The sequence below is a fragment of the Phodopus roborovskii genome, unplaced genomic scaffold, assembly GCF_943737965.1.
Source record: "Phodopus roborovskii unplaced genomic scaffold, PHOROB, whole genome shotgun sequence".
Lineage (NCBI taxonomy): Eukaryota > Metazoa > Chordata > Mammalia > Rodentia > Cricetidae > Phodopus > Phodopus roborovskii.
In genome coordinates, this window is record NW_026126571.1 from 30,049,524 (window position 1) to 30,066,225 (window position 16,702).

The 16,702-nt window shown below is 38.3% G+C and overlaps 1 protein-coding gene across 10 annotated transcripts in view; it reads left to right on the plus strand.

Annotated features, from left to right (window-relative positions):
• The window catches only part of Kmt2c (lysine methyltransferase 2C), a 216,371-nt gene that overhangs the window by 40,959 nt on the left and 158,710 nt on the right, over positions 1 to 16,702 (plus strand). For all 10 annotated transcript variants that reach the window (XM_051203215.1, XM_051203205.1, XM_051203208.1 and 7 more), the window contains exon 2: positions 10,185 to 10,273. In XM_051203215.1, the coding sequence (XP_051059172.1) occupies positions 10,185 to 10,273 (89 nt within the window). The remainder of the gene's footprint in view (positions 1 to 10,184; positions 10,274 to 16,702) is intronic.

A 16,702-nucleotide genomic window follows, 5' to 3' on the forward strand; every position in this document is an offset into this window, starting at 1 on the left:
TCTTAAAAAAAAAAAAAATACACACATACATACATATGTGTGTGGTGTCACCTATGCAGATCAGAGAATAACTTAGGGAGTTGGTTCTTGCCTTTCATCTTGTTTTTGAGCAGGGTCTCTCTTGTTTCTGCTGCTGAGCTGCATACACTTTGTCCCACTGTAGGAGTCCTGGGTTTACATGTGCTTGCTAATCCATCAGGGCTTTTACATGGGCTCTGAGGATTGTCATACTGGTCAGGTCTATGTAGTAAGTGCTCTCCTTTGGCCCTCTTTTATTTTTAAGATAGGGTTTGTTTGTTTAGCCCTGTCTGGCTTGGAATTTTGTTAGAGAGACCACACTGGCTCCTTGCTATGATTCCCCTGCCTCCCAGAGTGCTGGGATTACAAGTCTGTGCTATGCCCTACTAATTCCTGAATTTGCCATTTTCCCTTATAAAGTGTTGACTGTTGTCATGACTCCACAAAGAACACTGTAAAAGCTATGCTGCCTAAAAATCTCAGGTTTATCACAGTAACTTACTCATGTAGAACTTGGCCTGATCTCTGATATCAACACCTGACATGCCATAAAGAAAAGAGGTGATTGCATGTTATAGGGAGGTTTGGGGACAAGTACTGGGTGTGGATAAGAGGCTTTTGTCAGTATTGCTTGCATTTCAGTCACATGTAAGGGAAGTTACAAAATGTGAAACCAACTGCATGCCTAAGAGGAAAGAAGCCAGTCAGACTGCCAGTGTACTCTGTACAGTGCTTGGAAGAGAGTTCACAAGTCCCTTGGCCTTTCAGGGACTGTTTTTGCCTGTAGTCTGGATGATGGCAATGAGAATTTAGATGAAGTACTCTTTCAATAAAAATGTTAGGAAAATCTTCTGAATAGATACTGCTATTACCCACCTCCATCCCAACAGCTGAGGCTCAGATAATTCTAGAGCCAGAATTTGACCTAGGCTGTCTTCACACAGGACCTGTGCTTTCTTCTGCTGAAATTCTTTCAGATGGCTTTCCACTTGTGATTCCCCTTTTCTCTCTAAAAAGGATATCCATTCCCCTTTACTCACTTTTAGAAAATTTTCTGTTTTAGAAAAAATTGCTATATGTAAATGTGAAGAGAATAATATAACAAACCCCTATATGCCTATACTGCCATCACTTATCTAAAACAGCAACACACAGCAGTCTAATTTCATTCATTATATTTTGAGAAAATATATCTTATTGAAAAGATAGATTTTTTTGGTAAAGAAAGTGAATTATATTTTTATAGAATTTTTATAGGTATTAGAAAATACAATGGATTGTCACTCAGTTGAGCAGCTGTCACATTTTAGTGATCTTGTCTCATCTTGAATGATATTTTTAGTAACTGGTGGTGAGCTGGAAGCATGACACTGCTTAGTAGTTTCAGGTGATATATATATATATATATATATATATATATATATATATATATATATTTATTTATTTCTGATCATGGTTTCTCCTCCCGGATCCTTCCCACTTCCCCACCTAGCTAACTCCAGGCTTTTCATTACTCTTTCTTTAGAAAACAAACACAGCCTTATTTCATTTATAATCTTGACTTCTGTTACTTTGAACCAAGTTTCAGGCAAAATATTTCACTTATGAGTATTTGAGGATATAATCTTTAAAAAGGATTAAAAAAAATCACATACATACACTGAAACAAATACTCATATGTATAAAAAATCTTTAAAGGAAAAACAACAACAAAACAAAACAAAAAACCCAAACAATAACAACAACAACAAACCAAATAAAACAAAATTAATGTGTGTTTGTAGGTGTGCCTGCTTATCTCTATGGGTACCATGAGTATAGTTCCCACTGAGACCAGATAGAGTTACAGGTAGTTCTGATTTATCTGATGTGATTCTAGGGATCAAACCCAGATCCTTTGCAAGAGCAAGTACCTATAACTATGTGCCATTTCTCTAGTTCTGAAGTTAAATTTGATAGAATACTTCTCCCCTTTGCTAGACAAGGTTTCTCTGTGTAACGGCCCTTGCTATCCTGGAACTCATTCTGTGGAGGCTGGCCTTGGCTCCTCAAAAAAATCCACCGGCTTCTGCCTCTTGAGTGCTGTTATTAAAGGTGTGACCATCATGCCTGGCTGATAGAATACTTCTTAGAAGTAGCTCTCCTGTCTCCTTTTCAGGTTGGCTTGTTTTGAAATGGGGTCTTACTATGTTGTTCAGGCTTGCTTTGTGTCCTGGTTTCAAGCAAATATTCTACCTGTTTTCTTGGTGTATCAGGCCTGGTTGCCTAGTATCTCTTGTTGATTGTCCACTATCCTATTTTTATAGGAAAGATAGGATAAAGATGTGATTCTTTTTTCCTTTACTTTCACAAGTTTTAATATAATAATTGTGTTCATCAGCATTTCCCAGCAATGCTAGATTTTTTTCTTCTTATTTTTTGGTTTCTGTGAGAAATGTTGGAAGCACTTGAAAATGCTATGATTCCTTTTAAGCTATCACTGGTTGGTGGAAGTTCTGCAGTGTGCTAGTGCATATACATACATGTAGGGAGCTTGTAGCGGAACCACTAAGCTCAACCAGATCAGAAAAGCACTATGAATTTGATCTGTACCTGTTTGTTTGTTGAGGGGTTACTGGAGGAGGTAGAGGTTACTTTGCAGGCAGAGGGAGTGACTTGTGTAAAAGTCAAGTGAGTTTGTAATAGAAGGAATACAATTTGTCAGGAGTTTTTTTTTTTTTTTTTTTTAGCAAGCCTGGTACCAGTCAAGACATAAGACTGAGTAGGTCTTTTAAGTCAATCTAAAGAATAGCTTTGATTTATCTGTGAAGGTTAGGGAGAGACATTGGCAAGGTTTAACTTAAAGTGATTGATATAAGAAGTAATGTACTGGACTGGAGAGGTGGCTTGTGTATACTGCTCTTGCAGAGGACCTGGGTTCAAATCTACATTGGTTAGCTTACATCAGATGGCTCTGGCCTTCACAGGAAGGCCTGCACACTCATTGCAATACCCCTCGTAGACATATATACATAAGTAAACATTAAAATAAGAAAGAAAAAAAAAAGAGAGATGGCCCTGGCAGGACTAAATTTGGTCTTTCTTCCTTCCTTCCCTCCCCCCCCCCCTTGTGACCTCTATACAGTCTTCATTTTCTTTGTTTCCATTCTTTTCTCACACCTTCCTTTCCCTTACCTTTCTGCCTTCTAAGTCTTAGTTTTTATTCTTTTCTAATGCCAGGCAACTGTGGAGGCTAGATCTGAGGCTGATTAAAAAGTGATTGATGGGATTGGAAAGATGGCTTAGCAGTTAAGATCTGGGTTTAATTTCTAGTGCCTACATGGTGGTTCACAATCACCTGTAACCTGTAACCAGCAGTTCCAGCAAATCTTATGTCCTTCTCTGACTTTTTTGGGCACCATGATTACTCGAGATGCACAAGCAGATACACAGGCAAGTACTCCTATGCATTAAAAGAAAAGCCATTGATTGTAAAGAAGTCTCTGTTGTTGCCTTTGGGTCAATTTTTCTTGCTACCATACTAACAAGAATAAAGATGATAAATAAAGTGTAGGTAGCTACTATATATTACACTTAACTGTACCATTATCCAATTCAACAGATGAAGCAAAAAGTACAGCAGGAATAAGTTTAATTTGTTTAAGGTTATATTTCTAGGAGCTGGAGATATGGCTCTCTATTGATAATTGCCTCCCATACACACAATTCTCCAACACTTCCCTCCATTTGTAGAAAGAAGAAATGAACACCAAGTTTAATAATTCCCTTTCTGTAATACATTCTTTCCCTCCCTTCCTCCCTCCTGATGGGAGATGCCAATATATATGTTTCTCAAACTGGTTAATGAATAAAGCACTGTTGGCCAATAGGAAAGGAAGATAGGAGGGACTAGGGGACAAGGAGGAAAGAGGAAGTAGCAAGGGGGAGTCAAGATGGAAAGTCTGGAGAAATCAGAATGCCAGCTGGCTCCCTGGTAAGAAGATCACGTGGAAATACTAGATTAACAGAAAGGGGTTAATAATTAAGACAGAGCTAGCCGATAAGAAACTAGTAACGGGCCAACAGAATTATATCAAATACAGAGTCTTAGTGTGTTATTTGGGGCTGGCGCAGCAGCGGGACAAGACCAGCAGCAGGCAGAAAAACCTTACTCTTTCCTCCCTCCCTCCCTCCCATTCTCCCTCCCTCCCAATCTCCCTCCCTCCCATTCTCCCTCCCTCCCTCCCTCCCTCATATGCTTATAACATTTTTCCATCCAAGTCTGTGTTTTGCATTATATATCAACCCCTCTGTTCTAGACCTCCGACCCCTGGGTCTCTTATCTTTCCCATCAGTTGTTTCTAGGGTTTTTGGTCTAGTAATTAACTAATGGCTGAGTGAGATCCCCCAGTGTAGCTGATGACAGTATTTAATTCTTAGGAGGTAGTTTAATATTTTAGTATGTCCACAGTGCTAGATATAGATTCCTTTCTAGATGAATAGAACCAGAATAGTATATACATAACAGAATATATTGGATTGGCCTAATACAATAATGACAGTCTGCATATTGGAGAGGCAAGAACCAGTTTCCCAGTCTAGACAGTTGAACCATTTAGAAAGTCACTAACCAAAGCTGAAAGCTTGGAAGCTCTCTTAGCGTCTTTAGTATTCATTTAGTTCCTGATGAAAGGCAAGAGAAGCCTGATACCAGCAGGTGGCATAAGTGATAGATGCAACAACTCAGAAAAGGAAAAGGGGTATGGACTTTTTTCAGTAAGTTCATTGCAAGGCGCCTTGTCAACCCTGCTTGCCCCTCACTGCCCCCACATATCAGTCCTCTCTAGAAACACCTCCATAGATGACACTTCCTGGTGTGTGTGTGTGTGTGTGTGTGTGTGTGTGTGTGTGTGTGTGTGATTGCATGTGTGACTGCCCACATGCTTGTCATATGTGGAGGTCAGAGGACAATTTATGAGAGTTGGTTTTCTTCAACACATGGATCCATGGGATCAATCTCAGGTTGTTGGTGTTTGTGCAAAACACCTTTACTTACTGAGCTGTCCAGGCTTGAGCAAAATATTTTGTACCCATTATGTTATGGTTGTTTTATTTACACACACACACACACACACACACACACACACACACACACACACACGGCATGTGTGTGTAAAATATGTAGAAAAAATTGCTTTTCTTTTCACATGATGAGGATAGTCATAAAAAGATTGTTGTATATGATTTTAGTAGCTACTGAGTATCATCACTTAAGTAATTCATCTAAATAGTCTTTTCTTGGTAGACAAGGAAATCCCTTGTCTGAAATTATTACATTTCAGTTCATTTGTTTTTGTGTGTATATAGGAAAGCACATGTACTGTGGTACTCAGGTGGGAGGTCAGAGGATGATTTGCTGGAGTCGATTCCCTTCTTCCACTATGTGTATCCTAAGGATTGAACTCAAGATGTCATGCTTGGTGGCAAGAAAATTTACTAGCTAGCTGAGATGTCAGATATTCGTAACAGTTCATGACAGTAGCAAAATTGCAGTTATGAAGTAGCAATGGAATAGTTTTATGGTTGGGGTCACCACAACATGAGGGACTGTATTAAAGGGTTGCAAAGTAAGGAAGGTTGAGGACCACTGTCTTAAAGGCTTAGAATTTGTCATGATGGGGAGACATGGTGGCTGGAGCAGGAAGCGGAGAGCTCATTATGGACCACAAGTATAAAGTAGAGGTCTATCTTGAAATTATGCCAGCCTTTTAACTCACAAAGCCCACCTCCAGTGACATGCCTCCTCTAACAAGGCCACATATTCTAAGCCCCAAAATAGCACCACCAGCTAGAGACTTAAGTATTTATAGGATATTTGTCATTCAAATCATACAAACACTGCCCAGATGAATATCCTACATTTAATGACTGTGTACTTTTATTTTCTAACATATTTTATTCATTATTTGAAAATTTCACATCATGCACCCCAATCACATCACTCCTTAGTTCTTCCAGTTCTGCCTCCTACCCTTGTGGACCCATCCCCCAAAGCAACAACAATAAACAAAACAAAAACTCACAAGTTCATTTTGTTGCATGGTCAAAAGCTCAGTAGCCAGTCCCTTAAAGATAACTATGTCTTTCCCTACCTGTACCCTAGCCAGAAGCCCTCAATTGTGGAGAGTGTGTACACTTCAGCAATCTTGTTACAATTTTAAAGAGTTCTTTTCAATGGTTTCTTGTCTAGGCTGTTACTTTTTTTTGGGGGGGGGGTTAGGGGTAGGGACTGTCACTGTAGCCTTCCATATCTCTCTCAACTGTGAGTCTACAGCCATCAGTGCCACTGCAAATTGGCACTTACCCTTTATAGTAAGTGGGATCACAGATTATGAATTTCCACATGTTTTCTGGTGATAGCATGAATCTCAGACATCCACATGGTTTTTGGTGCCTGTGCAGATCATGGACATTAACACAACTCTCTGCCAGCCTGGCCCACAGACAACATGATCTTAGGTGGTAGCACAGGCCACCCATACAACTTGGCCCCTGGCAGCAGCACAGCCCATGGTAATCAACATCAACACAGCCCCTGGCTACAGCAAGGTCATGGATCTAAAAGTGGCTCTCAGAGGCAGCAGAGACCACAGACCCACAGGCATCAGTATAGTCTCAGGTTGGCTGCACAGGACACTCACACAAACACATCCATCTATCTCCCTGCCCTCCCCATAGCATGAACCACAGGTATCAACATGGCTTCATGTGCAGCACAGAACATGGACATTTGTCTGCGTGGTCCTCAGTGATGTGCAACCTTCTCTCATACCTGTCATCAACTTTTAATCTCTAGCTCTGTTTCTCTCTACCACACTTACACCTCTCTGTTCCACTATCCCACCTCTCCACCCAATATTCCTTTGTTTTAGTGGCATTGGAAACTGCAGTCCGTGTGTCAAACAGTACTTCCTTACTTTTGCCCAAATAGCTTTACATAGAAATATTCATTGCAGTGAGTCATTGGTCTGGTTCAAGGTCTTTGGTTTCTGATTCTTCATAAATACTGGACCATTGCTGGGACTCATCTCAGATATCCTGCTGTTTCCCAGAGTCAAGGACATCCTGCAGCTAGGCACGGCATTTGGATGCAGGTTCCTTTAGAGCTCCAGGCTACAACACACCTCCATGAGGCTGGCCAGGCTCCATCTTTGTGCTTGTAGCCTGCAGTTAACACCACTGCCCTCTCTCCCCACTTATTTCCCAGGAGGGCAAGCAGCACAAGCTTCAGTCATTGCAGTTCCAAGCTGCTGTTGCTGGTGGTAGTAGTGGTGAATTCATCCTCAGGCCAGGACTGGCACCATTCAGTGATAACATTTGGATTTGCAAGCTTGGCTCCTCTATATGCTCCTATAGCTCAAAGATGTAGTAGATGTTGTGAGGGACCAATCCAAAGTGCTGATTCTGGGTCTAAATGGCAACATAGTTGGTCAGCAGGGAGATTCTGCAGCCTGCCTTGGGCTTGACTTTTTCTGATTTATTGTTTACTCATGATAAATTCTCAATTTCTTTTCCTGGGCCAAATGTTATTCAGACTCTAATGTTTTATTCTTTTTCTTTTATGTATATTGGTGTTTTACCTGCGTGTATGTATGTCTGTGTGAGAATGGTGGAACCCCCTGGAACTAGAGTTACAGTTGTGAATTGCCATGTGGATATTGGGAATGGAACTAGGGCCCCCTGGAAGAGCAGTCAGTGCTCTTAACTGCTGAGCCATCTCTCCAGCTCCTCTTATGACCTTTAATAATGACAAACCACTAAAGAGTAATTACTGCAATTTCTGTTCTTACAGCCCTCAATGCTAGAGGCACGAAGCCCTGGTAATATTATACTTTTGCTGTGAACAGACACAATGACCAAGGCAACTCCTATAAAACAAAGCATTTAACTGGGGACTTGCTTATGTTTTCAGACACTTAGTCCATTATTATTAGGCAGGCAGCATGGTGTCATGCATGGTGCCGGAGTAGTAGCTGTGAGCTATATCCTCCTCTGCAGGCAGAGAGGCTGAGAGACTGGCTTGGCATGGGCTTTTGAAAAGGTCACACCTCCTAATCCTTCTAATCCTTTCAAAGAGTTTCACTCTCTGGTGACTAATCATTCAAATATATAAGCCAATGGGAGTTATTCTTCTTTAAACCACTACATTTGGCATATTAGATTCTATTTCAAAGGGAAAATTACCTCTTATCTTGAAAATTGTAGAAGCTATATAATTTCAAGAATATATTTTCCATCGAAAGTGGTTATTTGTAGGTTTATAAGTCATTTGGGAGGGAAAGGATCATTCAGAGATGAATAGAGTGAAAGATTGAAAGCAAGACGTTATTTGTTTAAAAGGCTTTAAATGTTAACGTGGGAGTTGAATATTTCTTTACTGTGTTGTAGGTAACTTTATGGAATTTTTTTTCACATTTTATTTATTTAGAGTATTTGAGTTGGTACATGGGTTCCACTGTACATGTGTGGTCAGGTGGTTCTTTCCTTCTACCACATGGGCAACTGAACTCAGGTCATCTTGTTTGGTGGTTATGACCATAAACCACTGAGCCATTTTGCCTGATCTTTTATGGGTTTTGACCATTAAATCATGTAGAATTGGTAAGATAGTTTGAAAGAGAGGGAGATATAGGCACTCCTTGCAAGAGAAGCCAGGTAGTGAAACATTTCTGTGTGAGATAACTGCATGCAAAGTACTGGCAAAACGTAATTTACTACCATAAAGAGTTCAAAAGGATCAATCAAATGTCATTTAAAGTTTTTAGCTTCAAATGCCAGGAAATCATTTCTTTTAACCAAAATTTAAGAGTCACGGAATGTCTACAATAGAACTTTATATTTCTTGATATTAAGAAAAATTTTTATGTGTGGGTATGTCTAAATGCCACTTGTGAGTAGGTGCCCACAGAGGCCAGTAGAGTGCATCAGTTTTTTTGTAGCTACAGTTAACAGGTGGTTTTGAGATGCCTGATAATGGGTGCTGGAACTGAACTCAGGTCCTAGAAGAGCAGAAAACATTCTTAACTGCTAAGCCATCTCTAGTTCACATATATTTAAATATCTTATGGTATCTATTTTACCATAAAATAGTGGGGCAAAAGGTAGAACTCAAATTTATTGTACTTGCTGTAGACATAAAAGAGAATAGAAACCTGTTCTCTAAACTGGTGACATTTTGAGCCAGCTGATTTCTTGGCCTGGGCACTTGTGGCATTGTAGGGTGTTTAGCAGCACCACCTGAACTCTACTTGTTAGAGATTGGGTTACATTTGTATCCCTGGCTGGATTGGAATGTGCTATGTAGACCTTTCTGACCTCAGACCTTTAGAGATCCAACTGAGGGCTGGGATTAAAGGTTTGAACTACCAGGCCTGGCCATTTATATAAACTGTTTGTTGTCGTTCCCCTTCTCCCCCCCATTAAATTTACTTAATCTTTTATTGCAGCTGGCTTATTTCTATGTTTCTAAGTATGTACATACACATGTATGAGTCATGGAGCACCTATGGATGTCAGGCAACAACTTGCAGTGGTTAGTTTACTCCTTTTACCACTTGGGTCCTAACTCAGGCTTTCAGGGTTGGAGTCAAGTACCTTTACCTACCCACTGAACCATCTTCTGGCCCAATTACTTAAGCTTTTAGTAAATTTAAGTTTCACTAAGTGTAGAATACAACAAAGTCTGAACTTTGTAAAGAACTTATTAGGAATTTAAAAGCCACTGAAAGTCTTGGAAAGGTCAGTTTAAAGAGAACAAAATCCTGAATCAGTATTTCCAAACTTAAGATATTTATTAACTTGGTTTGTCCTCACATTCAGGTTTTAAGGGAGAAAATATTTTATATTTCTTGATGTACTATTATGCTGGAGAAAGCTTAAATTTTATTATACTTTCCAAGTGAGCTTTATACCTAAGTGTTTAAATCTAAGCCTTAAAAATTCAACATTTATCTGGGTGTGGTGCTGCATGCTATATATCTCAGTAGTTGGAAGGATGAGGCAGGAAGATCAGGAGACCAAGGCCAGCCTTGGTTACATCTAAGAATGCCTCAAAAGACAACCAAGCCAAAAAAAAAAGATTGTAGTGTTTAACTTTATGTGATTATATTTATTTATTTTTGCTGTAGGCCTCGAAATAGAGGAAAATCTACAGTGGAAGATGAGGACAGCATGGATGGGCTGGAGACGACAGAAACAGAAAATGTTGTAGAAACAGGTATTGGATCTTAATGAGAATTTTGACAAAAACACATAATAATATATACTTATTTATATACTGCCCATACCGTTTGTATAGAAATGTACTGTAAACAAAACTGTAACAACATCTGTAAACAAAACTTTTCAGTCTTCCGTCTGTTTTAATGTCTACTGATAGTGAAAAACAGGTTTCTTTCTTAATCTTTCCCTTGTGTCCTTATTTAGTTCAAATCATTTTGTATGCATGAATGTCTTTTATGAAAACAAAATTGCACCTTTCTGAAAGAAACTCATTTTAGTATGGTAGGTCACGGTGTATTTCTGACTTGTGAACAAACCATCAAGTATTTGTCCAAAGCTTATTTGGTTAGTATGAATACGGAAGAAAAATGTTTCTTTAGTGAATGGTATTATAAAGTACTGGGTTAAATAAACCATTGATTTCTGTTGTGCTCAGCCTTTATATACCTTAAACATTACTGATGTGTACCTTTAACATACCTGCAAGAGTAGACAAGTAAGATATCAAAAATAATTTCCAAATCGTAAGTTAGTGATTGAATAAGTTGTGGGGTTCATGGTATGAATAGAAGATGTCTGCATGGGATATTCTCTCTGGCGGTGTTTTCTACACTTGGATGGTATCTAGACAGTGTTCTGCTCTCTTCACTGTTCATTTAAACATTGAGATAATACTCATTTTTAGAATCTCACAAAGTTTCTTAGAAAAAAATGAAAATGTTGCTTCATTTTTTTTTTCTAAAGAACATCCCTCCCTCCCTCGTTCCTTCCCTCCTCGAGACAGGGTTTCCTGTGTAGCCCTGGCTGTCCTAGAACTTGGTCTGTAGACCAAGCTGGCCTCCAATTCACTGAGATCTGCCTGCTTTTGCCTCATGAGCGTGTGCCACCATCACCCAGCTTTCCTTGTAATTTCTGATAATTTGTTTAATACCTTGATTTCTGACTTTCTGATTCCACCCCCCCCCCCCAAACTTTAGTTTTCTAATTCTCCTTGGTTACAGATTCTTATAGTTCACACATAACCCTTGTCATACATAGTGCCAGTTATTGGGACATTTTCAAAGGTTCAGGTCAGTCTTCTAGGCTCTACCCACCCCCTTTTTATTTATTTTTTTTTATGCCACACCTTCTTTTTTTTTTTTTTTAAATATATGCCACAGAAATTTTCATTAAACCTACAGTGCAGTGATCTAGCTCCAAGTCTGTAACTCAGTCTTTGTAGTCTTTTTTTTTTTTTTTTTTTTTTTTTTGGGCATCATGTAACCCTGGATAGCCTGGAGTTCACTATATAAACTACTCTGGCCTCACTCTTTTTTAAAGAAACCCACCTGCTTCTGCCTCCTGAATGCTAGCATCAAGGGCATATGCCACCATTCCTGGCTATTGTCATTTTTTTTATGCACCTTAAACACTTCCACCAAACCCATATTTTACATTTTCTTAACTGATCATGACTGTAGAAAACATAATCTTGCTGATTGACTTTAAAGTTGTGACATTAGATCCCAATTAAGTCAAAATTGTTCCTTTTACCCATTCTACACTTACTTAGAAATTTCTTCCCCAGTACTCTAGGACAATTATTTCATTTACCACTATCTACTTTCAAGCTTCTAATGAATGCTTCATTTTAGTTTTCACTCTTTATTTATTAAGTCCGTGTGGGGGGGTATTTCATACCCATCATCAAGTGTGTTCTCCTGCTTGTTTCTCTGTCCACATACTCTGTTTTTGATCTTGTGTCTTAAGTACCTCATTGTTCTTTGGAAAGAATATTTTTTGAGAATATATTTAATTTTTCCTGCCCCTAGATAGAAATTTAGCTACGTTCTAGGAACTTCAGGCTCTTTTAGCTAAGGAAAATAGTATTAGAGGAAAGAAAAAGCCACCTTAGGTTGTAGACATGAATATCATAATTGTTTCAGTTGAAAACTAATTATGTTGGCCTTTGTCTTGTTTAGTAATACAATTAACTATTAGATGAGGCAGTGTATACACACTTAACTGAGTTGACACCCATTGAAGCTTACCTCTAAATAGCTAGCTAGCTTGCTTGTTTACTTTTTTGAGACAGGTGTGTCTCATGATGTAGCCCTAGCTGTCTTGAAACTTTCTGTATAGCCTCAAATTCAAGGATCCACCTGCCCCTGTCTTTTAATTGCTGGGATTAAAGGTGTATATTACCATGCCTGGAAGAAATTATTTCTATGTATCTGCATCTATTTGTATACATGTTATCCCTCCCTCTTTCCTAGATTCCCAGACTCTAGCAACAATGATTCTAGTCTGTTTCTTTAAGACTAACATAAGCTTCCATATTAAAATAAGATGAAGTAAAATAAGAGGGTATTGGGTTTCCTAGAATTGGTGTTAGAGATGGTTGTGAACCACTGTGTAGGTGTTAGGAACTGAACTTAGCTCTTCTGCAAGGACAACCTGTAGTCTCAACCACTGAACCACCTCTCCAGCTCCTTATTTTTATTCTCTCATTCATTAACTTTTTGGCTGATTTGTGTTTGGCTGTTTGTGGATAGTGCTCTTAACATACCAGTGCAGGCACTTTTTCTATGTATTTATTTCATTTCATTTGGATGTATATCCAATAGTGGGTTGCTGGATTATATGGTTGTTCTATTTATAATTAGGTTGATTGATGTATTCATTTATTGTTTGAAATGAAGGATCTTGCTTTGTTGCCCAGGCAACTCTTAGGGTAGAGTGATTATTGGTATCAGCCTCATAAATGTTGGAACTATAGGCATATGGCATGTGGCCATCTTCTTTCTTTTTTCTCTCTCTCTTTCATTATTTTGGGTTTTGAAGACAAGGTTTCTCTGTGTAGCCTTGGCTATCTTGGAACTCATAAAGATCTGTACACCTCTGCCTCCTTGCTAAATGTCATTGGTATTTTGATTGAAAGTTGCATTGAATATGTAAATCATTTGAGCTGTGTAGACATTTAATTGGAAATATATTATGATACATTCTGATTATGGCTTTCTCTCATCCTAGTTCCTCTCTACCTCCACTCCCTGTCTTTGTCTCCTTAGGAAACAAAAAGGCTTCTAATGAATAACAACAAAATAAAAATATACAGTGATCTTAAAAACATCAAATCAGAATAGGACAAAACAACCAAAGGGGGGGGGCACAAGAAATGTGTATAGAAACAGAAGACAGACAAGTTTGCACACACAGGAATCCCATAAAAACAACTGGAAACTGTAGTATATATGAAAAGAATCTGTAATTGCTTTTGTTGTTTTGTTTTGAGGAAGGGTCTCACTATGTTGTTCTGGAATTCACTACATAGACCAAAGTGGGCTCAAACTCACAGAAATCTGTCTGCCTCTGCCTCCCAAGTGCTGGGATTAAAGGTGTGCTGTACTTCACCCTGCTAAGGACCTATTATTATGTTTAAAACAACAACAACAACATTTAGGATGCTTCTACTAGGTTTCCACAAAACCTTCAAATGATCCTAGTTTTAACTGTCCCACCCTGTATTCTTTTCCTCCCATTTCCCTAGTCTCTTTTAATCCTCCCAATCCAGTCTTCTATGTATTCTATTTCCTCATCCTTCATAGGTCCAACCTTCCCCTTACACTCCATCCTCTCTAGTTACACATATTGCAGTTTGCTTATCAATGATTTAAGAGCTAGCATCAGCATATAAGTGAGTATTTATCATATTTGTTTTCAGGGTCTGAATTACCTTACTCAAAATCATTTCTTTTCTAACTTTTATCAATCTGCAAATTTCATGATTCCTTCCTTCCTTCCTTCCTTCCTTCCTTCCATCCATCCATCCATAAACAACTGACTAATACTTCATTGGGTAAACTTAACACACTTTCCTTATCCATTCATTTGTTGGTGGACATCTGGATTGTTTCCAATTTTTGGCTATTATGAATAGAACAGCGGCAAATATGGTCTCTGTAGTAGGATGAAGTAACATTTGGGTATATACCCAAGAGTGGTGTAGGTGCATCTTGAGGTAGATCAATTCCCATCTTCTTATAGAATTGCCATTTTGATTTTCATAGTGGCTATACAAGTTTTCCATTTCTACCATCAATGGAAGAGTGTTCCCCTTACTTCACACCCTCACCAGCATGAGCTGCCATGTGTTTTATTTACCTTAGTCATTCTGATTGGTGTAAAATGAAATCTCAAAGTAGTTTTGATTTGCATTTCCCTTATGGCCAAGGATGTTGATCATTTCTTTAAGTGTTTCTCATCCATTTGAGTTTCCTCTTTTTGAGAATTCTTTTTAGATTTGTACCCAGTTTTTTAAATTTGGGTTAATTGTTTTCATTAGATCTGGCTTTTGAAATTTTTTATATATTGGATATTATCTCTCTTTTAGATATGTAGTTGATAAAAATCTTTTCTCATTCTGTAGGCTGTCACTTTGTCTGAATGACAGTGTCCTTTGTCATTGAGATGTTTTTCAATTTCATGAGGTCCTATTTCTTAATTGTTGTTTTTAGTGCCTGTGCTATCAGTGTTCTATTAAGAAAGTCTTTTCCTGTGCCAGTGAGTTCAAAACTATTTATAGCCTACTTTCTTTTTTTTGTTGGATTCAGTGTATTTGTCTTTGTTTTTGGTTGATCCATCTGGAGTTCAGCTTTGTGCAGGGCGACAAATATGGATCTATTTGCATTCTTCTATATGCAGCTATCTAATTTGACCAGCACCATTTGTTTAAAATGCTGTGCCAGCTGGTGGTAGCAGTGCTCACCTTTAATCGCAGCACCCAGGAGCCAGAGGCTGGCAGATCTCTGAGCTAGAGGCTAGCCTGGTCTACAGAGCAAGGTCCAGGACAGCCAAAACTACACTCACCCCATATCTTCCCCCCCCACAAAAAAAGCTGTCATTCCCCCTCCCCAGTGTGTATTTCTGGTTTCTTTATCAAAAAATCAGGTATCCATAGGTCTTCAGCTCAATTCCATTGATTAACACTTCTGTTTTGTGCCAGTACCATGCTGTCGTTACTACTATTGTTAGCTCTGTAGTTCAGTTTGAGATCAGACGTGGCGCTATCTCTTGTAGTTCTTTTATTATTCAGGAGTGCTTTAGCTGTCTTGGATTTTTTGTGTTTTCATATAAAATTGACAGTTGTCCTTTCAAGTTCTGTGATTAGTTGTGTTGGATTTTGGTTGGGATTGAAATGAATCTGTAGATTGCTTTTGGTAGGATGCCTGTTTTTCTTATATTTGTCCTACCTATCCATGGGCCTTGGCAGATGTTTGTATCTTCTGATATCTTCTTCAGTTTCTGTCTTTAGTATCTTAAAAATTTTTATCATAGATGACTTTTACTTGCTTGATTAGTTGCCCAAAGATTTTTTATATTACTTGTGGGTATGGTGAAAGGTGTTGGTTCCCTATTTTCTTTCTCAACCTGATTGCCATTTGTATACAGGATGTCTACTTTTTTGTGTGTGTTAGTTTTATATCCTGCCAGTTTGCTGTAAGTGTTTATCAGCTGTAGGAATTTCTTGGTTGAACTTGTATTCTTTCAGTCTGTTTATATGGTGGATTACATGTATTGATTTGCATATGTTGAATCATCCCTTCATCTCTGGGATGTAGCATCTTTCTTAATCAAGGTAGATGATCTTTTTGGTTTCGTTCTTGGATTCAGTTTGCAAGTATTTAATTGAGACTTTTTGTATCTGTGTTCATAAGGGAAATTGGTCTATAATTCTATTTCTTTGTTGAATCTTGATGTGATTTAGGTATCAGTAACTGTGTCCTTGTAAAAGAATTGAGCCAAGTTCTTTGTTTCTTTTCTGTGGAATAATTGAGGAGTTTTGGGGTTAACTTTTTTGAAATTATGATAGAAGTCTGTGCCATAAGCTATCTGGCCCTGAGCTTCTTTTGATTGGTAGACTTAATTATTGCTTCTATTTCACTAGGAATTATAGGTCTCTTTAAATTGCTTACCTGATTTTGATTCTAATTTGGTAGGTGGTATATATTGAGAAAATTATCTGTTTCTTTTAGATTTTCCAATTTGGTGTAGTATAGGTTTTAAAAACATGCCCTTGTGCTTCTCTGGATTTCCTTGGTGTCTGTTGTTATGTCTACTTTTTCACCGCTAATTTTGTTAATACTGATTTTTCTCTCTCTCTCCACCTTTTAGTTTGGCTAAGGGTTTGTTAATCTTACTGGTTTTCTTTAAAAAAAAAAAAAAAAACACACCTCTTTCATTGGTTCCCTTTATTACCTTTTTGTTTATTTATTTCAGTCCCAAGTCTGATTATTTCTTGCCATCTATTCCTTTTGGGTGTTATTTTTTTTCTTTGTTCTAGGCCTTTTAGGTGTGCTATTAAATTACTAAATTACTTCTGTTTGTCTGTCTCTTTTTAATGTAGGCACTTTACTGAGTTCCATGAGTTGGGGCATGTTTTATT